The following is a 24818-nucleotide window of genomic DNA, read 5'->3' as shown; positions in this document are numbered from 1 at the left end:
CCCTGCTAGAATGACAGAGCTCAGCTCAGTCATCAGTCTCCCAGTGGCGATCGCTGCTAGGAGACTGTTAGACGGCGAAACTGTCGACTATTTACAATGCACAGCCCTGCACTCTACTGCAGCACTGTACCGGGGACAGCCGTGTCACTCGGCTGTCCCCTACAGAGGATCAGGAGCGATCGGCTGTCATAGGCTGATGCCTGCATTAGGAGAGCGAGTAACGAATACACAATTAGCAAGAGGAGGAAGAGAAAAAAAAATAAAAAAAAAATAAAAGGGTGAGAGAGGAAATTATGTCAGTATAAAAGTTAACCAAGATGGAAACTGTCTAGAATAGGATTTTCTGCTTTTTCTTAATAAGATTCACAGGACATGGACAGTGCAATACTTCTGTTATGTAAGTAGAACTAGTATTTATCTACTTATATATGTGTTTTTTTTTTTATTTCTAGGTTAGCATGGGTGTCACTTGTTCTTTAACTCAAGATAACACCTCTAAAGACTGAAAGTCTTTACCATGTGGACTCAGCTTTACAATTTTCCATCAGATTGACAGATCTATTAGATAATTTCCACCCGGTCCGATCGTATTGCGATCGATTTTGGATTCTCAATGCAAAAATCGATCAGAAACAATTTGGACATCTAGACTATGCAATTTCTTATAAGGTCACAGGTCGATCTAATGGAAAATTGTACCCAGTGTATGAGTCTTAAAACAGGGCAACAGATACTGCCGCATTGCTGCAAAATCCAGGAGCTCTACTGCACCCTTGGCATTTGTGCAATTAAGATTGTCCCAGTCACTGGGCAGTAGGACTCGACCCCTCATGGCGACAGAATAAGCTCAGTCTGTGCTTGGTTGAGATGATCCGCTAGTCTGGATCTCTTGCCGACACATCAGCAGGAAAGTGGTGGTGTTTGATTGAGGGCCACCGCACACACGCTAAATATAGCATATGTATATTTAAAGGAAAACTGAAGTGAGTGGGATATGGGGCTATCATTTATTTCCTTTTAAACAATACCAGTTGCCTGGCAGTCCTGCTGATCTCTTTGGCTGCAGTAGTGTCTGAATGCCACACCTAAAACAAGCAAGTTGAACTTGCCCAGGGCTTCTAATGGTCCCCTGCAGACATCCTGCACCCGCACATCCACTCACTGATGCCTCGGTCCCCGCCTCTGGTTCACTTCTGGAATTTCCGACTTTAAAGTCAGAAAACCACTGCAACTGCGTGACCGTGTCCTCTCTCCCGCTGATGTCACCAGAAGCGTACTGCGCAGGCACAGACCGTACTGGGCCTGCGCAATACACTCCTGGTGACGTCAGCGGCCGTGCAGGCGCAGTGGTTTTCCGACTTTAAAAGCGCAAATTCCGGAAGTGAACCAGAGACGGGGACCAGAGCATCGGTGAGGGAAGGGTACGATTAGAAGGCCCAGGTAAGTTCAACTCTTTCTCCGCCCTACAGTACTCCTTTAAGTGTAGTCATGTGTGGTTGGGGGGGGGGGGGCGTGCATTTGGACACCTCAAAAACTTCAGGTATGTTGTGGACATGTGAGTAAACATGAGATCACCTTCAGAGTTGTAAAAGGAAAACATGCACTTTTGACAAACACCTCCTGAAGATCACCATTGATAACCGTTTTAGTGGTAATCCCAAATCAGGTTTGGGCCAGAAATCCACAACTCAGAGCGGTAATCCCATGACTGAGTGGGTTAGATGCAGGAACTGCTGCAGATCTCTCTGTGGTAGGTTTTTTTTTTTTTTAACTTGTTTTTAGGGTCTAAAACCTAGTGAAAAATGGCTTTTAAACCCCAAATCTGGAAATAATCATACCATCAGGGAGGTTGTCAATGAGATAAAAGTAAATAATTCCAAGTTGATGCAGAATCATGCAAATGAAAGCAGCTTGAAAATGAGAAACAGTCAACTGCAGCACACCACCTATAAGGTCCCTAAATGTAATGACCTTAGCCAGATATGACAAGTTTCATGCATCAGGCTGCCTGTGACTTCAAGCTGAGTTTTGGTTACTGCTATATAATTAAAAGAAGAGTTTTGTTTTTTTTTGAAAATCACAACTGGCTTCAGCTGGAAATGTATTTTAATAACATTAAATTACATAGTATATTGTAAGGCAATCATATGTTACACAAACTGTTAAAGGACCACAATCGCAAAATTTATAAAAAAACAACAACAACCCTATAACTAAAAGACTTATCCTGAAGAGAATGCTAGTTGAAGTGATAGTGAAAAGTTAAGAATTAGTTAAAATAAACAAATAACACTGCTGTTTACACATTCATGACAGTGTGAATGTGACAGCTCTTGCCAATGGAGGACAGCTTGTCAGCCTGGCTAAGATCAAGAGACTGTACAGCGGGCTGCTAACAACATTTCAGCTAGTAGTAAAACTGTCTGCTGATCTTAGCCAGGCAGATACGAGCTGTCATCCTTTGGTAAGAGCCGTCACATTCACACTGTCATAAACGTGTAAACAGCAGTGAGATTTAACTAATTCTTAACCCATCACTATCCAATCAACTAGCATTTTCTTGAGGATAAGTATTTTTCAGTTTTATTTTATTTTTTATAAATTCCGCGATAGTGGTCCTTTAACTAAACCACTGTTTTACTGTAAAAGAATAAGAGTACTTCTAAAATGCTAAATCAACCCAAGTTTGCCCCCTCAATAATGCAAGACTTTATCACACTACATAGATCGTAAAATCCCAGCTGCCTATTGTTCCCTCCGGCACTCTTCTATCAGCAGTAAGTAAATATTCATCAACCACTTCTTTGGTTCTCTTCACCTTATATCTCATTAGAATTATTTGGAATATTTTCTTGCTTGTTGGTAGTCTAAAGGGCATTTTATTGACGAGGTGTAAAAATATCGCCTAGGAAAAAAAGTTTATTTCATATGGGGCCCTGATGTGTAGAATAACAGTTCACAGGACAACATCAGTAATAAAGCCAAACTACTGATTCAGCTAGAGGGCAGCGAGAACCATAGATAAGCCCACCCTTCAATGTCTACCCAGTCTCCGCATGCAGTGTCCACCCCTCATAGGACTTCATATGACTCACTCCTCTCCTGGCTCCAGCAGCAGTCCTCACTTCTTTCCTGTAGTATTGAGACTCGCTGCTATGCGTTGGTCACATGACAGTTAGCTAGGAGCAAGATCCCAGCTGCAGGGGAGATACAAGGACTGCTGCTGGAGCTGAGAGAGGCCACTATGGCTACATGCATGCTTACAACGTGTGCATTGCATGGTGAGGTCCAGCAGGTAAGCAGAGCACAGATAGTATGCCTGAATAAGACCTACACACGCTTACTTTTCACCCATGTTTTGGCTATGAAAAGGTGGGCTTATCCACAAGTATATATAGTACATATTTATGTTACAAGTACACTTTTCTTTTAACCGTCAAGTAGAACAAGCCTGTGGCATTCTAGAGTGTTTCCAATGCTTTTTTCAGCCAGACAATGTGGATGTAAGGATCAGCTGAACTTGGCTTTGGAGAAGTCCATTTCTGGGTGCTGCTCCATGAACCTGAAACACAAATATTGCTGAATTTACTTCCTATTTAAGCATTTGGAGGCATAGGAAACCAGCAAGTAAAGTAAGAACACAAACTGCTGGACCCGCAAAAAGTCAACAACAAAATATTTACTTCTTGCAAGAGCCACTTTCGAACACATGCGCACACAGGTACATTGTGGTTGTCAGTCTATAAAAGGAACTCAAAGATTTCCTTGGGGGAAAAAAAAAAAAAAAAAAAAAAAAAAAAAAAAAGAACTCGAAGCCTGAGACCTATGGAAGCGGACATATTTATTTCCTTTTAAAGAGTAACTGTCAGGCTGCAGAAGCTAATTTAAACCTCTATTCTCCTGTGTTAAACAGTTTAGAAGGAAGCCCAAAAGCGATTAGTGAAGATAAAAATCTCAGTTACCTTTGATGTGTGCTTATCAGTAAGGCTGTTACAGACCCATAAGGACGCAAGCCGCATACTAAACTGCAAAGCATTCTGGGGCCCTCTCCTCGGCTGCTAATGAGACGGTACAGCAGCTTGTAATCAGTCCAGCGCGTAGCACTGATAAATCTCGGGGCAGAGTACACTGCAGGAGTCAGCTATTGTTCCTAGCCACATGGCTCATTAATATTCACTGCACACTGTGTTATTCAAGTACCAGCTTATCTGTGATCAGGAAGCAGGCAGGACATGACGACACATTTGACAGAAAAACATGGAGCCTGCCATGAGCTGTCAGGAGCATCTATCTCTGCATATACTATATACAAATTCTGTGAAATCCAAACGTGGACAGTGAAATGCATATGTAATGTAAGTACAGCCAATCTTTAGCTACTGATATATGTGTTTATTTTCTCTGAGACCTTATACCTAACAGCTCCTCTTTAAATAATACCAGTTGCCTGGCAGTCTTGCTGATATTTCTGGTCAGTAGGGTCTAAATCACACACCTGAAACAAGCATGCAGCTAATCTTGTCAGATTTGTCAGACATCTGATCTGCATGCTTGTTCAGGGTCTTTCACTAAAGCCTTGTTTCCACTTGTGCGGCGTGCGTCTGCGAGAAACGCACGCCGGCACTGAGCGGGTGGGCGGGATCGCAGACGAATCCCATGAGCCGTGCCATGCACGGCTATGGGAATCGCAGCCTCCGCCGCAAATTCGGTAGGGGGTTCTGGCCGAATCGCTACCGCAAGCGATTCGGCCGGCGGCGCCATTCTCCCCTATGGCAGAGTTTCCCCGTGCAATTCATGTGCTGTTTCCGCGATAGTGGAAACGGGGCCTTAAAGTCATTGAAGCAGAGGATCAGAAGGTGAGCCAGGCAATGTGCATTATTTAAAAGGAAATAAACATGTCCGTTCCATATCACTCTTAACACGGGTTCCCTTTAAAGAACCACTATAGTCAAATTTGACATTCTACTGTGCCATGGTCATTCGCGTAGCAGCAGCGGCAGACTAGAACGACAACTAAAAGACAAGATAGCTTCCCTGCTCAGAGGAGGGGCTATAGAAAAGTGGCATTTCTGAACATTTTGTCTCAGGCCCTGTACACAGTGCTCAGTTGTGTTGCAGAATAAATCTGCAGGTCAACTCACTGCCCATATAATTATATCGGGCTGTTCACAGTACTGCACTGTAACCGATCACGTTATTCTAACACGCTGCATGCAGGCTTTGCATTAAAGTCTGTGTCCAGTCTCCATTGCAGTTCCCACTCATAACACATAACGTGTGCATTATACAACTGACCACTGTGAACCTAGTCTCACACAAAGCATATTTTGTATTTTATTTTGCTGTTATAATGAATGCTTAGAAAACATGTTAACTATAGTTGTTGGTTATAGTATAACTCCCAGCATAAAGTCTGTCAGGCTTGGCTCACATATAAATATGTACATTTCCAGTCTAGTCCTGCATCAGTTTTACCTGACTGTACACTGTGTGAATACACACAAAGAAAACTGATACAACACTGACAGGACAAACACAGGACTAGACTAGAAATGTACCATACACCTTTTATGTGTGAACACAGTCATAGAAACATAAAAATGATACAAAACTGACAGGACCGGAAATGTACAGATTTATATGCGAACACAGCGATAGAAATACATGCAAAACTGATGCCAACTGTCACAAACTGGCAGGACAATGTTTTATGTGTAAACCAAGCCAAAGGCTTGGTTCACACTCGTCCTAAAAAACAGTCCGTTTGAGGATCGGGGCGGATACTGTGGTAACGGAATGGATGCAAACAGTTCCAATGTTAACCAATGGAGCCGTTTACATCCGTCCGCTCAAACTGATCTGTATGTTCCGCTGAACAGACTACAAGTTTGCTGCCGCACCAATATTTCAGGATCAATGCGCCCAGTGGACCTGAAACGGAAGATTAAGCACTACATTGGGGGCAAAGGGAGAATGGAACCTTTCTTCACACTAGTGAAGAAACGGACAGTTAAGGGGCAAAATCCACGGGGGGTGAGAACTGGCCGAACCTGAGCGGGCTGGTGAGGGAGGGTTAAAACGTACCCAGGCTTCTATGCGAGTTCTTTCAGGCTTACATGTGTCATAAACACGTTTCCTCCTCTGGATTAAAGGAGGAAGCGTAGTCATGTGACACGAGGTGGGACGCAAGGCGGAAGAAGCCTGAAAGAAACCACCCGGCAGGAATTGAAGTCGGAATAGTTTAACTTCCAGATTGACAGGTCAAATCAATAACTTTTGACATGTCTGATCTGCTCCCAATTGAGAATGGGACAGATTTTTAGATCTGTACTGCACAAAATAGATCCCTTTCTCGATCAGGAGCAGATCAGACATGCTGGAAATTATCGATTCGAGTTGTCAATCTAATGGGAAATTGCATAAGAAAAAATGAGCTCAGGCCTTCCCCTAAAAAATCTGAATACTGACCAATAGTAAAATCTCTTATCTTTCTAGTGAAATGTATGCTGTAGTGATTTGCATATTCATGTGAGTTCTCATTCTCTGAGTTTCTGTAAGCAATTTTACCAAGATCCAAAAAAAGCCATTTTCATGAGTCTCCCCTCTTAAACCCTCAAGCCTGGTACACACGTCATTTTACCACCTCCTTGTAGCATGAGGGTCAACAGACTTAATACTATGAACCAATTGTGCAGATAAGCTCTCATACTGCATGGAAGAGGTAAAATTCCTCAGTCAAAATTGGGGGTGTGTATCAGGCTTAAAGAGACTCAGAGACGAACATAAGTACAGCTCCGATACTTACCCGGGGCTTCCTCCCGCCCCATAAACACGTCTAAGTCCCACGCCGTCCTCCAGCGGTCTGCCGTTCAGCTGCGGTGAGCTCCGTTACCACCCTCAGTGACATCAGTCCGAGTCTACTTCTCATGAGCAGTAGACCCTGGCATCAACTGAGGCTGGTAACGAAGCTCACCGCGGCTGAAGTGCAGACCGCGGGAGGACGGCATGGGACTTAGACGTGTTTATGGGGCGGGAGAAAAACCCTGGGTATGTATCAGAGCTGTACTTCTGTTTGTCTCTGAGTCTCTTTAAGGCTTTAAACAATGATTGGAAACCTGATTCACCATTTTACCTAATGCTCCTATATCCCAACCCGTATTGAGCAACTTTTTCCTTGAATATCTAAACTGCAGAACAAAGCAATCTATACTCTGTATGAACAGCTTTACGCTTGTAAAAGATGTATACACACTGATTTTACCGCTTGATTTCCGGCAGATTTGATTAGATCAGATTTGCTGGGAATCTATCTATTGCACAAGATGTCAGATCAATCGTGATTTCGATTCTATCTATTCTAACCCAAAATTGATCAAAGTTTTTGATCGGATGAAAATGCCCGTCGATGGAGGTGGAGAGGAGTGGCAGCTCATAGCAGTGCACTGTATCAAACAGTGCAATGCTGCAGTTTGTGTGGTAAGAGTCAATTCTGTTTTGCCACATTGGGTGGGTATCTAAGTGTGTATGGCCACCTTTATCTATGTGAGGAAATGGGGTTTTCTTGGCCTGGATTGGGTGTGCAGAATTTTCTATGTTCTATAGTCTCATAACACTGTATACGTCATCAGTCTAGGTTTGCTTGTACATTCTTTTTCACAATGTTGCTTACTTTTTCAATATATCCTGTTTCTTCTGTTCATCAGAAGTTGGAAGGCCCATTGATTTCTGTCTCTGATCGTACATCATTTTTTCCACCATACTGCGGGTCTCTCCGTCTAAATCGGATAGCTGAGGAGATGTATACAACTTAAAAGCAAGCACGGATAATTTCCATATCAGCAATCACTATTTATAGTAACTTGAAACCTGTACGAAAAGAAATAGAGACTGCCATGTGCTTTCCTTTTTAAGAAACCCCAACTGTCTCACTGTAATGTGGGTTGCTAGTGCCTGAGTCACACACCTGGAACAAGCATGCAGCCTGTGGAGTAGGGATAACTGATCTGTATACTGTCAGCGATTTGTAAAAGTATGATAAGTAGAGGATTAGCACAACAGCCAGTTTGCAATTTTAGAAGGTATTTTCCATCAGTACAGGTTTCCATTACACCTCTCTCTCACATCACAACTGTGATGATTCTATATTTCCATGCCAAACTTTACAGAGTTTAGCAATAAAGCCTTTTGACAGAGAAACTGGAACATCTTAAATGTAGGCTGAGAACCTGAAAAAAAAAATCAATTTTGCCTTCTATTACAAAATGTTGCCAAGAGTAATTAGTGCCCAAATGCACTTTGGCCTGGTGTACACCAAAAACCGCTAGCAGATCGCAAAATGCTAGCAGATTTTGAAACGCTTTTTCTTATTTCTCTGTAGCGTTTCACCTAGTATTTTGTGGTTTTGTGAAGCGTTTTGGTGTAGTAGATTTCTGATATTGTTACAGTAAAGCTGTTACTGAACAGCTTCTGTAACAAAAGCGCCTGCAAAACCGCTCTGAACTGCTGTTTTTCAGAGCGGTTTGCGGTTTTCCTATACTTTACATTGGAGGCAGAAACGCCGCCGCAATCCAGAATCTGCAGCAGCCCGGGAGTATGCGTTTCTGCAAAACGCCTCCCGCTCTGGTGTGAACCACCCCATTGAGATACATTGACCAAGCATTTCCACAGCCGCAAGCGGATCTGAAAACGCTGCCGAACCGCTCTGGTGTGCACTAGGCCTTACTCCTGATTTCAGGGATCTTGTTCTATTAGATAGGTACAAGCTTATTAAAGACAATGCAAGAAGCCCACTTTCTACAGCACAGGTGTCAAACTCAAGGCCCGTAGCCGAATGTGGATCTCCTTGCCATTTACTGTATGTGGTCCTTGAAAGCTTCATATGTGCATCATTGTAAGCAGTAAAAGGACAACACACTGCCTTCCCATCCAGCAGAGCATACCAGTGATGGTGTTTCTGGTTGAAACCAAAACCAAGATGTTAATCTCCAAACCCACTTGTGTGGCTGGTAAAAGAAAAAGAACAAAAAAAAAAAAAAAATACCTTCGAGTTCTCTGGATTTATTTTCTTTGTATTAATTTCTGGCTCTGTCTGCATGACTCGGCTCCACCATTCCATTGTGTTGATCTGAGGGAAACAAGGGCAAGAAATTAGTTAAATTTAAGCAAACTATTTCCCCTTTAAATATGCATTTTGCCAATAGACATAAAAGCACATTACAAATGTCATGAAGTGGACAATAGAGGGAAATTTCCGGGTTTTTAAAGATTACACATTATAGACTCAGCCCCTCCCCAATCAACAATGATTCATGCAATAAGGCCTTGATCACATCTAAAATTGCTATCTCTGACATCAGCGTTTGGCGATTTTGTGTGCAATTATTTTTAGTGCCTCCTGGCGCTTACCTGCGTGTTGCGATTTTTTGTAAAGCGCTTTTCTAAGCGCTTTTGCAGAGCAATTTATTTTTTCACTTTGACGCAAGTCAGGAAGTGAACTCTCCGACCAGGAAATGAATAAATACAATGTATTTATTCTTAAAAGCGCTGGGGAAATCACTATACAAAGCGCTTTTTCAAGCGCTATGCGATTTCCCTATACCTTCCATTGACAAATCGCCCCAAAAATGGCACAGGCAGCGCTTTGGTGAGCGGATCGGAATCGAATCGCTCATATGTGAACACTCATAGGGAATCATTGCACAAGTGCTTTTAGGACGATTTTGAAAACTGTGCAGCAGTGTCATGAAAACAGTGGTGCACTTCTGGCAACAGACTGCTCAACAAAGCCTAGCATCATAACAGTTAAAGATATCCACTCAACCATTAAGTACCCATGAGCAAGTTTGGCCACAGAGGGCCAGTAGAACGCAAGGCAATTGTTCACTGAGGGAAAAAGCCGTGCACGAGCACCTTCAGTCTACAGGGCCTGTGCGCATGCACAGCACGGACACGCTCATACACTGCTTGCACACTGAAGAGGGAAATAGCACTAGAACGGTGCAGTGTATGAAGAGATGGGAAGCATCTGGACTATGCAAAGGAAGTAGATATTTCTTTTACCTATCTTGAAAGAAATTAGTATCAATATAAAACAAAAAGGGGGGGAAAAATGAATATCATCAGTAAAAAAGCAGGCAGATTTAGAACCTAAGGTTCACATGAGTAATTTCCCACCAAGTAGACTGCCCAGCCATGTTGCTCACATAAAACTCAAGTCCTGAACAGCGTATCACTCTGAGACTACATCACAAGCATTAATCATATATGGAGTGTGGGAGAGTAGATATGCCTTTCTGGACCATCCCTTGTAGGGAAATGCACCTTTACCTAGACTTCTCTCTGTGGTCTGATGCAAGGTTGAGTTAATCACAAAATTGCATGTAAGGAAGAGCTCACCTTGTATGAAACATATCTGAGGTTCGCACGCAGAAAGAAAAAAAAATACAAAATTCATGGACAAAACTTTTTTGCAGTACTCTAGTTAGGTGGGTTCCAAATTTTCTCCTCACCTTTTCCAAATGAACAGTCACCACTTTTCCATCCTCTATAAGCCAGGAACACTCTTCTACCTTGACATCATTATAAAGCTCTCCTTCTAGTACAGGACTCTGGCCCTTAAGCCCAACGCTGAGCTTCCTTCGCCGAATATCCACTACCACATCCTTACTTTTCAGACGGAAAGAAACTGGGAAAGGAATAACCAACTATGGGAGAAAAGGAAGCAATTATTTACCACTCATAGTATGCATTCCAGACATTAAATTCAACAGCCTAAGCTGACAATCAGTCATGGGGAGAGAAATTAACAGAAAAACTGCATCTAAGCAACCTCACTGCCCTCTCTGTGCTTAACAGCTACTGGGCCACTAGGCATCCCCTTAAAGTACCGGTGTTGTACAGGGCATGTGTAGTGACAGCTCCAGACTGCCAGGCTGTTGGTCATTGCAGCCCTACCATCTGTGCTGATGCACAGGTAAGGCTTATAATCTTGTGGGATAAAGTGGCAGCCTGGGGGGGTTGGTTTATGCGTGTGGTGGGGCCTAATGGCACTCCAGATGGATAATTGTGCTGCAGGGTGAAGACAAAGGAGCAGAGCAAAAAGGATTCATTCCAAATAAGTGTGTATTTATATATAAAAATCTTGTGATATCTCTACACGGTGTACAGTTGTTGTCCAACAGCATTGTTTACTTCCTCCTTCAGCGAAGTGGCGAGACAGAGTTGTCTTGCTCAACTATTTGTTACTCTGGGAATTGCCCTCCCCTCTAAATGTAACAGAAAACACTGCTTAACTAAGGGCTGAGCAGTATCTCTGTACAGTGCTCATCTTCAGATGGCACTAAAAGCGATCATTAATAATGGTTTCAGGCAACAATAATCTAAAGTGGTAGTGTATTTATACTTAACCACTTAAGGACCACGGCAATTTGTAATGATCGGTGCTGCGTGGGCTCTACAGCCCACAGCACCGATCAGGATTTAGCCAGGGCGATCAGACTTCCCCCTCCCCTTTTTTCCCCACAAAGCCCCTTTTCAAAGCCCCCCTCCGCAGCGTTTTATGCGCTCCCTCCCTCTGCCTTCATATATCCGTCCTGCGCATTGTAGGATAGGCTTCAGCCTATCATATGCCGGCGATCCCCGGCCAATCAGAGGCCGGGGATCGCCGATCTGCCTTACGGCGCTGCTGTGCAGCAGCGCCGTATGATGTAAACAGCGGGGATTTCTTCCCCGCGTGTTTCCTTTACGTGTGCAAGCCGCGATCGGCGGCTCGCACACTGTTCACGGAGGCACCCTCCGTGAACTGGCATGGAAGGTTCCATGCTATACCACTAATGACCAGGCGCCGCCCATCGGCGTTAGCTGGTCGTTAAGTGGTTAAGACTGCGTAAAACCGTTAAATATGGGCCCCTGATCAGTATTACAAACATACATTTATTCTACCTCAATATGTAGAGATGCGCTATTACATTGTGCTCAACCAAACAGTAAACAAGATGTAGCCTGTGCAGGCCTCTGCTGTGCAACAACAAAAAAACAAAACAAAACAAAAAATATTTACTATTGCTTCTACAGTGTTCACTCTGTACACTTATGATTATCCTTCCATTCAAGTGACCATAACATCTGCAAACAATCAGTACAAAGCCGGGACTTCATTGGAGTCATTTTTGAAATGTAAACACAGCTAGAGATAGTGGGTGTACTTTAGAAGGGAAGTATAATCAGTAACATGTGTATCGCATTACTGCAAAGCATCATTTTAAGTTATTTAAGAGTAGTTAAGTAAACTTCACTATGACTTAAGTGCATATGTGGATGTAATTCCTGTAACAGTAAATATGTCCCTTTTGCATGGACTCATTTACATCTTATTTGGCACACCCCAAGGTTTGCCTATTCACAGCTCCTGTGACTAATTGGCCAATGCTTAATTTTCCCAAGCAGCCAATAAGCCATTCATTCACCTCTGTCCCCATACGTAGTGCACAAGCAAAGCACTCCTGGCCATGGGAGGGTGATCAAAGATGTGTGCCACCAGGCCAGTGCTTGCGCAGTAATGTGCAACCGGGCGTAAAGTACGGAGGCTTTTACAAGGTAACTGAGGGGGGTGGGGGGGGGGGGGGGCGCGGAGGTGAACAGGGGAGAGCTGGGCCTGAAGACTTCCGCCCATATATGCCTGCTCCCTTCTTTTGTGCAAATTATGTTGCCTCGGGTATCCTTTAAATCTATTTTTAGGAGGAGTTTGTCTAAAAATAATATACCAATTACATACAGCAAAATATGCTTGCAGGGGTAGGAAAATATGAATTCTAGCACACTTTATGGACTTCTGCAGAAAACCTCGTGACAACAGAAATCAAGGCTGAGATAAAATGTGTTTTTTGGGTTTGTTTTTTTATCAAGACTTACATCAACTTCTGACAAAGTTTGTGTCCAGCGGTAGTGAGGAAGATCCGCTCCGTTGCCTGAATTTGGCTTAAGCTTTCCTTTGTCTTTCTCATCTTCCTCTTCCTCATCGTCACTACCCTGTACAGAAAACAAATTACATTAATCAGAATCTTACGAGGCAAAACTGCTTTGTAGTGCAAAGGTAGGTGCGCTTTATATAAACCGTTTTTTACATTCTTCCATCAGCTCTGACTTAATATGAATCCGAATTTGCATAAGCAACATAAAAGGCTCTATTATATGGATTCAAAAGACTACAACAAAGACTTTTTATACAAAGTCCTTTATTAAACCACATAGATAAAATGACAACATTAATAGATGCCATTTATGTTCACGTGCTTTAAACAGCTATGGCTGTCACCAATCTATAGGCTCTGTCACCAGACACAGCTGTAAGTGTGTTTTACCTCATCTGAGGATTGCTGAAGTGACAGATCCTGAAATTCTAACTAAATGATAATGCAGTCTTTTGGGTGTCACTCAACAATCCTGAAAAAGCTAATCATCACCTAACAGCCTAAAGATGGTGAATGAGATACTAATAATTTCAGGTTGATGCAAATGTTATTTTAAAACAAACTTCTGTAGTATGAAATAAACAGCTACTGCATTGGATTGATCCTATTCCAGTAGTAGTAGTAGTAGTAGTAGTAGTAGTAGTAATGGCATGCAATATTACAATGAACAAACTCGGCTGCTGTCTCGGACCCCCCACCCCTACGTAGTACACCTGCGAGAACTGGAGGCGCGACAACATTAAAGTGAACCTCCGGACTAAAAATCGACTCCGCAGCACTGAAAAGGCTTTGTGTGTTTATTTAACAGTTTCACAGCATCAGAACTTTGTTTCTCTTAACCTCCCTGGCGTTCTACTAAAGATCGCCAGGGGGCAGCGCTATTTTTTAATTTTTTTTTTCTTTCAATCATGTAGCTAGCCTAGCGCTAGCTACATGATGCCCCCCTCCCTTCCGCATCCCTCCCACCCCTCCGATCGCCGCCGGCGCTGTAAGCCATAAGGAAATCCCGTTCTGAAACGGGATTTCCTTTAGGGCTTACGTCGTGACATCATCGACGTCGTCGTGACGTCACAGGGAGACCCGATCCACCCCTCAGCGCTGCCTGGCACTAATTGGCCAGGCAGCGCACGGGGTCTCGCCTGGGGGGGCCCTGCATCGCGGCGGGCGGGCGGCGGTGATCAGGCGAGACACGCAGCAAGCAAAGTGCTTGCTGCGTGTTTTAAAAAAAAATAAAAAATTATTCAAATCGGCCCAGCGGGGCCTGAGCGGCGACCTCCGGCGGTAATGGACGTATTAAGTCGTCCATACCGCTAAGGAGGTTAAACAAGCCTCATTTTTAGCTGCACAGAAGAAAACTGCCCGGGCTTTTTCCCCGATGCTGTGCAAAGCATGATGGGATTTCTGATTTTGTTGTTCTCGTTTTGCTGGTTTTTTTTTACATTTTGAATTTGACATTTGAAGCCTAGTGTGTGCAGCTGGGAGGGGTAATCAGGACAAAGGATAGTTGGAACTGTGTCTCCTGCTCCTTGTCACCTCATTACAACCAAAAAGATGGCTGCTCCCATGAATCACAAACATTTGCCTGTTCTTTTAAAACAGGGTGGGTAAGAGATTATATTACCTATCTATTCTAATTAACATAACTAATGTAACTTGATGACAGTATGTTTGTTTAGGCTGAAGTTCCCCTTTAACATTTGTGGGGAGGTGGCACAGGGGGCATTCACAAGGCCGATTTCCAAATATTTAATGCTGAAATCGATCAGGAATCATCCTGCAGTGTATGGGCAGCCAACAGATCTACCTCCGATCAGATTAGATCAGAGAGAGATCTGTATCTTGGTCGCATCTGCTCATACATCGCTAGCAGTGCAAAGCAGCCTCTCTCAAGGCGCCCATACACACATCAATTTTCCCATTCGATTCCCAGCAGATTTGATAACTGATTCAAATGGATGGGAATAGATTTGCTTTAAATTTTCTATCAATTTTGACTAAAATCATTAAAAATAATTGATTGGACAAGATGAAAAACCAAAGTCAGTTTGGGGGCAAAGTTGCCAACCTAATATTTCATTTTTTTAATGGACAAAAGGCCCCAAAAATCTGGACACCCAAAATGTCGGACGATGGGGCAGAGTCAACAGCGCACTTTTTGCGGGTGGGGCTAAACCATTGGCATTTTTTGTATTTACAGTGATGTGAAAAACTATGTGCCCCCTTCCTGATTTCTTATTCTTTTGCATGTTTGTCACACTTAAAGGTTTCTGCTCATCAAAAACCGTTAACTATTAGTCAAAGATAATATAATTGAACACAAAATGCAGTTTTAATTGATGGTTTTTATTATTTAGTGAGAAAAAAAAACTCCAAATCTACATAGCCCTGTGTGAAAAAGAAATTGCCCCCTGAACCTAATAACTGGTTGGGCCACCCTTAGCAGCAATAACTGCAATCAAGTGTTTGCGATAACTTGCAACAAGTCTTTTACAGCGCTCTGGAGGAATTTTGTCCCACTCATCTTTGCAGAATTGTTGTAATTCAGCTTTGAGGGTTTTCTAGCATGAACCGCCTTTTTAAGGTCATGCCACAACATCTCAATAGGATTCAGGTCAGGACTTTGACTAGGCCACTCCAAAGTCTTCATTCTGTTTTTCTTCAGCCATTCAGAGGTGGATTTGCTAGTGTGTTTTGGGTCATTGTCCTGCTGCAGCACCCAAGATCACTTCAGCTTGAGTTGACGAACAGATGGCCGGACATTCTCCTTCAGGATTTTTTGGTAGACAGTAGAATTCATGGTTCCATCTATCACAGCAAGCCTTCTAGGTCCTGAAGCAGCAAAACAACCCCAGACCATCACACTACCACCACCATATTTTACTGTTGGTATGATGTTCTTTTGCTGAAATGCTGTGTTACTTCTACGCCAGATGTAACGAGACACGCACCTTCCAAAAAGTTCAACTTGTGTCTCGTCGGTCCACAAGGTATTTTCCCCAAAGTATTGGCAATCATTGAGATGGTTTTTTTTAGCAAAATTGAGACGAGCCTTAATGTTCTTTTTGCTTAAAGAGGATCTGTAACATGAAAAGATCCCTGGGGGGTACTCACCTCGGGTGGGGGAAGCCTCCGGATCCTAATGAGGCTTCCCACGCCGTCCTCCATCCGTCAGGGGTCTCGCTGCAGCCCTCCGTGGAGTCCGTGCAGCGGTGACGTCAATATTTACCTTCCTGGCTCCTGCGCAGGCGCTCTGACGGCTGTCGGCTCCGAACTACACGGAAATACCCGATCGCCGTCGGATCTGCTCTACTGCGCAGGCGCAAGTTTCCTGCGCCTGCGCAGTAGAGCGGACCCGAATGAGATCGGGTATTTCCGTGTAGTTCGGAACGGAAAGCCGCCACAGCGCCCCCGCTGGAGCCAGCAAAGGTAAATATTGAACTGACAGTCGGCACAGTCGCCGACTGTTCGGAGGGCTGCGGCGAGACCCCCGGTGGACAGAGGACGGCGTGGGAAGCCTCATTAGGATCCGGAGGCTTCCCCCACCCGAGGTGAGTACCCCCCAGGGGATCTTTTTAATGTTACAGAGTCTCTTTAAAAGTGGTTTGTGCCTTGGATATCTGCCATGCAGGCCTTTTTGCCCAGTCTCTTTCTTATGGTGGAGTCGTGAACACCTGACCTTAATTGAGGCAAGGGAGGCCTGCAGTTCTTTAGATGTTGTCCTGGGGTCTTTTGTGGCCTCTCGGATGAGTTTTCTCTGCGCTCTTGGGGTAATTTTGGTTGGCCGGCCACTCCTGGGAAGGTTCATCACTGTTCCATGTTTTTGCCACTCGTGGATAATGGCTCTCACTGTGGTTCGCTGGAGTCCCAAAGCTTTAAAAATGGCTTTATAACCTTTACCAGACTGATAGATCTCAATTACTTTTGTTCTCATTTGTTCCTGAATTTCTTTGGATCTTGGCATGATGTCTAGCTTTTGAGGTGCTTTTGGTCTACTTCTGTGTCAGATAGCTCCTATTTAAGTGATTTCTTGATTGAAACAGGTGTGGCAGTAATCAGGCCTGGGGGTGACTACAGAAATTGAACTCAGGTGTGATAAACCACAGTTAAGTTATTTTTTAACAAGGGGGGGCAATCACTTTTTCACACAGGGCCATGTAGATTTGGAGTTTTTTTCTAACTAAATAATAAAAACCATAATTTAAAACTGCATTTTGTATTCAATTATGTTATCTTTGACTGATAGTTAACGGTTTTTAATGAGCAGAAACATTTAAGTGTGACAAACATGCAAAAGAATAAGAAATCAGGAAAGGGGCAAATAGTTTTTCACATCACTGTATATAGCACTGACCAGGGCTGTGGAGTCAGAGTTGGAGTAATTTTGGGTACCTGGAGTCGGCGGTTTCATAAACTGAGGAGTCGGATGATTTTTGTACCAAATTCACAGTTCTGGTAAGCATTAGACTAGGAGCCAGAGCCTTTTTGGGTACGTGGAGTCGGATGATTTTTATACAGACTCCACAGCCCTGGCACTGACAAACTTCTATAGCACTTTACAGACATGGGCTTGACACTGACTGCTGTCCTCAGAGGAGCTCACAATCTAATATTTTCCATAGTCTAATGTCCTACATTATTATTATTATGTATTTATATAAGCACTAACATCTCTGCAGCACTTTACAGAGTACATTGTCATGTCACTGACTGTCCTTGGAGGAGCTCAGATTCTAATCCCACCAGTCAGTCTAATGTCATTACCATTTTATAATTATATAGCACTGACATCTTTTGTAGCACTTTACAGAGTACATAGTCATATCACTGACTGTCCTCAGAGGAGCTCACAATCTAACCCCTACCACCGTCGTGGTCTAATGTCCTACCATATTATTATTATTATTATTATTATGTATTTATACAGAACTGACATCTTCTGCAGCATTTTACAGTCATACCACTGACTCATCAAAGGAGCTCACAAATCTAATCCTCATAGTGTGTACAGCATTGAGTAGGGGGTTTGCAGCGTTATCCACTCCACAGGTACTGAGGTACAACATTGAGTAGTGCTGACAGGGTGGCACATATGTACTATGAGTAAAGCACTGGCAGGGTGGCATGCATAAAGCAATGAATATGGAGGGCAGGGTAGCATACACATATGCTACAGTGCTGGATAGGGTGCATGTAGACAGGGAATGGCACCATTTCACATACGCTTGCTTGTTTGCTGTTGTATTTGTGTGAAATTCTGCAGCTGGCAGACAAAGCACTATGTACGGACAGCCGTAAACAACTACCTGTATCACAGCAATATTAGCCATAGCTCTGGGAGATGGGCTCCTGCAACTTGTTGCAACTGAGTGGTTAATTAGCCCCCCCCCCCCCCCCCCTTGCCCGTAGCCCTTTGAATCGGCACATACATTTCATCCGTGACTGACCATGACCCTGTCTAGCATCATTCATCACCAGAAGCAACTGAGAAATAGCAGCAGCTCTTCTGAGTGGAGCCTGCCTGACTGAGCCACACACGTTACCTAGCTCACCTGACTGCTTCAATGCTGCGTGCTGGATAGAGTCTGGCTGGGGGAGAACACAGGGACCTTCACTGGCATCCTGTGGCTTTTGGACCCTCAACATGCGGTGCTCAACTTCACGCTTCTCTTGCACAGCCACTGAGGCTTTTGGATTGGACAGCGGGTGTTGTGGGCTCCCTCGGCTGTGTCTCCTTTTCATTGTCCAGAGGCGCTGGTCCCAAAAAGAGCCTCACCGATTGGAGGGAGGCACACAAGAGTCCCCCCGATGCCTTTTTCGGCTCAGCCGCACAGGTGATCAGCCAGACTGTGCAGGGAATCACGCATGCGGATCGTGGTGATAATTTCCTTTTTTGGACGGATGCCTATTTTAAAGTATGGGCAGTATCGGAAACTGTTTCTTAGGGGCATTTGGACGGACTGTCCATCCAAATACGGACTGTATAGCCAGCATAACGTTAACCACTTCACGCCCCTCCATTTGAGGGGTTAAAACAGGCCATTTCAGAAAAATGGACGTTTAGAAAAATATCTTGATTGCACTAATTAGTGCACAAATAGGAAGTTATAAAATATCCATTTTGCAGAAAGTGGTTAACCCCTTTCTCTTCTTCTCCGAGTTCAAGAGAAAATACAGATGAAGATCTAGAGCACGCTTTTTGTCTAATACATGCCCAACATATTCTCCATATTTGGTGTGACAACAAGTGTATATCTGGGCAAGCAAAACCACTACGGTTTTCTACTTTTGCAAAATACAGATGAAGATTGTGCCATACCTCCAGATCAGCATCATTTGTATTAGTGAGTGTAATTGGGATAATCCTTTAGTATTCCCAAAATCAACCCAAGAAAAACAGTAGGAGCTGAGGATGGCAACTACATATAAAGCTCACAAGTAGCCATGTTTAAGATCTGCACCCTACCTAATGCTGGGAATACACAATGAGTTTCTTTTCCGGCAGATTTACTGGCTGATTGATTTTCTGATTCACTTCTATAACAAAAAGCAAACAAAAAAAACTAAAAAATTTTTTTTTTAAAAACTATTGCAATCAGATCGGACCTGTTAGATGGCTCAATAGATACTGTATTTCGCGCCGTATAAGACGCTCCGGAATATAAGACGCACCCAGGTTTAGAGGGCAAAAACCAGGGAAAAAAAAAAAAATACTAAACCTGGTGCGTCCATATTCCAGGAGCGTCTTGTACATATCCTTGTGTGTCCTCATGTGTGCTCCTGTGCCCCCCATATCCTCATGTGTCCTTCTGTGCCCTCATGTGTCCTCCTGTGCCCCCATGTGTCCTTCTGTATCTCCCATGTGTCCTCCTGTGTGTCCTAATGTGCCCCCCATGTGCCCTGTGTCCTCATGTGCCCCCCCACTTGTCCTTCTGTGCCCCCCATGTGTCCTCCTGTGTGTCCTCATGTGTGCCCCTATATGTCCTCCTGTGCCCCCCATATGTCCTCCAGTGCCCCCCATATGTCCTCCCCTCCCCAGTCTTCCTCCCTCCCTCCCACCTGCGTCTCCTGGCCCCCCTTGATGGAAGTGTGAATAGCAGCGGCAACTTACCTTTGGCAGGCTCCTGCGCTGATCCTAGATCATCGCGCTGCCCCCCCGCTAGCCTCCTCTGCCTCCCCCCTCTGTATCTGGCCCCCCCGGGTGAAGGAATAAGTAGCGGTAGCTTACCTCCGCAGTGCGCCCGCGATGACTGCAGACGTCCGTCTTCCAGGCACTTCTCGCTCTAGTGGCCGGCTTGAACTGATGACGCGCAGTTCAAAGCCGGCCACTAGAGCGAGAAGTGCCCTGAAGACAGACGTCTGCAGTCATCGCGGGCGCACTGCGGAGGTAAGCTACCGCTACTTATTCCTTCACCCGGGGGGGCCAGATACAGAGGGGGGAGGCAGAGGAGGCTAGCGGGGGGGCAGCGCGATGATATAGGATCAGCGCAGGAGCCTGCCAAAGGTAAGTTGCTGCTATTGACATTTCCATCCGGGGGGGCCAGGAGACTCGGGCAGGCATGGGGAAAGCAGGCAGGGAATCCCCAACATGGCGCCGGGTCGGCGGTTCGGAACGGCGGGCGTTATTAAGTTGGGGATTCCCTGCCTTTGCCGTGTAAGACGCAGGGACTTTTTCTCCCCATTTTTGGGGGAGAAAAAGTGCGTCTTATACGGCGAAAAATACGGTAATTTCCATCTGCCAAAAAAAAACTCATGGTGTATTCAGAGCATAACAGTTCATAGGTCCAGACACACACACACACACACACACACACACAAAAGAGTAGCCATAGACTATGTGTGCACACACTCTACACATACTCATAGGTCATGAGACACACACTTCATCCATGCACACTCCCATGAGAAGCTCTGCCCACCATATAGGATTAAGTCACATTGTATACAGAAACAGATATAACTCAGACTCGCACACCTCAGTCATGAATGTGGCTACCTATGTGCTCTGCCATCAACACAAAATACACTATACATAAATAAAAATCATAAGCAGAAACCACTCAAAAGTTACACTCTTTCCCTCTAGTCTACTGTAGACTATGGCTATCATTCATAAAGGAGCTGTCGGTAAGGGGAATCAATGCGGGAAAACACAGCTGCCGGTATTTTAGACTTCTGGGTGGGCATTCATAAAAATGTATCCATGTGCGGTAGCAGTGCGGAGATTCCCCGAACTAGGCTGGCGGTAGGCAGGCGGCTGGCTTGCGGAGACACGGAAGCTGCCGAGTTGATACATTTCTCCGTGTTCCGCTCTGCTGCAGCTGCCTAGGAGGTCTGTGTGTCTCCATTCACTTACATTGTTATCGCCACATCAGAGTGAGCGGTACTTCCCGACCTCACACCGCTTGCGGTGATCTTCATGAATTAACATTTTGCTACCTTTGTTCCCATAATCACCGCACAAGGCGGTGATTTATCACTCTGCTTGGTAGTGTCATTTTTTCATGCGGAAAGAGCCTTTATGAATGCTGACTTTGCCGAGTGTTCGGTAAAGTCAGCTGTTAAGCATTTCCGCATGCGGAAATGCTTTATAAATGATAGCCAATGCCTCCACCTCTCATCTCCAAATCTCTCCTTTCCCATTTATGTGCAGCCCATCCGCCAAGTCCTCCCCTCCATTATTGCCCAAGGATAGCAAACCAGTCAAAAGTTAAATCAATCACCAACAACATGAAAAACAATACAGCACATATAAAAATGTCACACATGGAGCTGTACTGTAAAATAGCTGTATGTATTAAGAGTATATAAATGTGATTAGAGTTTTACTTGTATTACCATAGCACATCAATGCAGAGGAGATGGAGCACCAGTTTACGCGTACCTTTGAAATAACTCTGGATTGCTGCCAGTACATAACCGATCAATTACAATCTAAATACAGACAGAACTGCAGTGGTCCAGGTGCATAAACAAGAAAAAAAAATACATATATCCAGGCACATCACATCTAGTTAGGACATTAAATAAGTTAAAGAAAGGGAGGTGCTGAAGGGGGTGTGGCTAGAAAACAGCAAAAATCTATTAACCCTTCGCACGCTCACATGCAAATGTTCAAACAAATGCATTCACAGATTCACTCATCCAGGCACAACTGTTATCCCTACAGCTAAGTTAAAAGCCGGGGTCTTAGTTCACAGAAGAATGCATTCTTATGCTTAGTCACCTATACTGTGCAGAAGTACCCAGGTAAACATAGGTGTCCTAACTCTGGCCCTGTAACATGCATAGTGCAGACATGCAAACACATTCATTGCATCAAACCCATCAATGAATTAGGAGCACACATCCTGACGTCCTCTCCTAGGACAGATAGTGCATCTTACCAATCGCACAAAGGAGCTAGCGTAATGTATCCATGTGCACCATGCACATACACCAGCATAAGCTGTGTGCATGCTGACAAACACATACAGGGGAAGGAGGGAGTGCACTGAATTAGACCCTAGGCACAGGGGTCAGTAACAAGAAAAATACATACAACAGAAAAACCCACACAGCACGATTTTCCTTACATATCTGCTCGTTTGTAACTTTGCAGCTTTGACGAAGAACTTTGCATAAGGATACTTTCCCAAGCTGCTGAAGTTAAAGTTTACATATTTAGTCTTTTTTTTTGTATATGTCGTAATTTAGAAAATATATGGATTTAAATTTTTCTTTAAAGACATTTTGTTTGTGCAATATGAAAAAAAATGAATTTACATGCTGCAGCATATCGGTGCATAACTTCTCCTTGCCTATAGGGGGTGCCTCCTCCCTATCAGTCTGCACTCAGCTTGCATACAGCCAAGTATCTGAGTGTTGTTGCCCATTGTAGTGGGAAGATGGATGTGATGACTTATCCCTGCCCCAACTACACCAATTACTGACATCCTACAGATAGCCTCTTCTTGATGGGTAGCTGATGCATTTATTTTTTTACACTACAAAACAAAAAACCCTGATGAGTTAACTGGATTTGTTTTTGAAAACAAAAATGCATTAATAGAAGGCAGCGAACCATTGAAAATTGTCTATCACTGAGATGGGGGCGCTGGAAAAATGCATACATACATGGGGCTTCCTCCAGACCCATTGAGACCTTTGGCTCCTTCGCCATCCTCCCGGACCACCTTGATCTGCCGCTAGGGTCCTCTGAAGTTTCTCTAGTTCAGCTGCACATTCGCCGCCATCGTGTTTCCGCCGCCAGGAGCATTCTGTGCCTGCGCAGTATACTCCTGGTGGCACGAGTGCACGCAGGCCGATCATGTGCGGTACGCCCGGACTGAAAACACTTCAAAGGACCCTTGCTGCGGAACGAGACGTCCCAGGAGGACAGCAAGGGAGCCAAATGTCTCAAGGAGGCAGGAGGAAGCCCCAGGTATGTATGAATTTTTTCCCCCATCGCTGTCTCAGGTTGCCTTTAACAACTTTATCATAAGTCTGAAGTGAATACTAGCCACTAAAGCGTTCACATCAGAAAGCAATGAATAGCCTCCCTCATGCCTAACCAGTACAGTATACTGAGACGTCACAAAGTCATAGGTCATATAGCCATACCAAAGGTTAACAAGTAGACTATGTTCAGAAACACATTACACATTACTACCTTTTTAACCTCTTTTTTTTCAGTGCTAGCAGCAGCAGCGGCGGCACTTTGCTGTTCTTCAGCTTTACTCAGCTTTTGTTCTTCAGCTTTACTCTGAAAAAAAAGGAAGAGAAACACTATTGAAAATTTAAGAAATAACTTCAGCTTATTTTTCCCATCTTACCTACAAGCTCCATTTTGATTTTATGTGCACATGTTCCACTAAACAATTTTTCATCAACACTCAATTCCTTACATTTTGTTTGTAACCATTTCAACCTCCATCCAAACTAACAACATACTTCCTCCACATCCAGCCTATTTAACCTTGAGGATCCTCAAATTTGGCTCCCTAACCCGCTAAGTGCACAGCCCCGCTGGGTCCCCAACCCGCTAATTGCACAGCCTGTTTCTCCTCACTACTTCATCTCAGATAGTAGTGCTGTTCTTAAAGGGAACCTGAAGTGAGAGGAATATGAATGCTGCCACATCGCGTGGCAATGAAGAAGTGTATGGCCACCTTTAGTCTTATTCATTGTATAATAGTTGCTCTAATCTTTCCTTGTTGCCTGGAAACAAAATTGAGAGGTTGAAATATATTCTACAGTATTTAGAGAACTACAAATACTGTAATAAAGAACCGTTAATATCCACAGTGTGGAATTCACCCGTTAGTTGGATGAGGTAATGATAAATATATATTATATACAGGGCCGTGCAGAGGGTCCTTAAGTGGGGGGTGCTCAAATTTAAAAAAAGGGCCTGGCAACATCTTCCCCCGCATGCCCCCCTCCTAGTTTCTGGCTAGGGGGGGTATTGGCTGTCATGTTAGTACTGAATGCAGATGCTGGGTGCGATGTGGGTTCAGGGTGTGAGTACAGAGTGTCATGTGGGTTCTGGCTATGGGTAGGTATAGAGTGTCATGCGGGTGTTTTCTAGTACTTCGTGCCATGTGAGATCTGGGTGCATGTACTGGATGTCATGTGGGTTCTGGGTGTGAGTACAGAGTGTCATGTGGGTTCTGGCTATGTTTAAGTATTGAGTGTCATGCGGGTGTTGATTGCAAGTACTTAGTGCCATGTGAGATCTGGGTGCATGTACTGGATGTCATGTGGGTGCTGGGTGCAGGTACTGGGTGCGAATACTTGGCGCCATGCCTGTACTGGGTGCTGGTACTTTATGTGCAGGTATGGGTTAAGTGGGTGCTTGGTGCAGATAGTGGG

At 44.2% G+C, this 24818-nt stretch overlaps 1 protein-coding gene across 1 annotated transcript in view; it reads right to left on the bottom strand.

The window, feature by feature from the left end:
* Window positions 1-2901: 2901 nt before the first annotated feature.
* NUDC (nuclear distribution C, dynein complex regulator) overlaps window positions 2902-24818 on the bottom strand; it is a 31993-nt gene continuing 10076 nt past the window's right edge. Inside the window, exons 4-9 of the mRNA XM_068269237.1 lie at window positions 23617-23709; window positions 12910-13026; window positions 10509-10703; window positions 9041-9124; window positions 7670-7788; window positions 2902-3562 (exon numbers count right to left, since the gene is read on the bottom strand). Coding sequence (XP_068125338.1) covers window positions 3511-3562; window positions 7670-7788; window positions 9041-9124; window positions 10509-10703; window positions 12910-13026; window positions 23617-23709 — 660 coding nt within the window. The 3' untranslated portion in view covers window positions 2902-3510. The remainder of the gene's footprint in view (window positions 3563-7669; window positions 7789-9040; window positions 9125-10508; window positions 10704-12909; window positions 13027-23616; window positions 23710-24818) is intronic.

Source organism: Hyperolius riggenbachi, chromosome 2 (genome assembly GCF_040937935.1).
Source record: "Hyperolius riggenbachi isolate aHypRig1 chromosome 2, aHypRig1.pri, whole genome shotgun sequence".
In the NCBI taxonomy this organism is placed as follows: domain Eukaryota; kingdom Metazoa; phylum Chordata; class Amphibia; order Anura; family Hyperoliidae; genus Hyperolius; species Hyperolius riggenbachi.
This window is presented reverse-complemented; position numbering and strand designations above follow the sequence as displayed.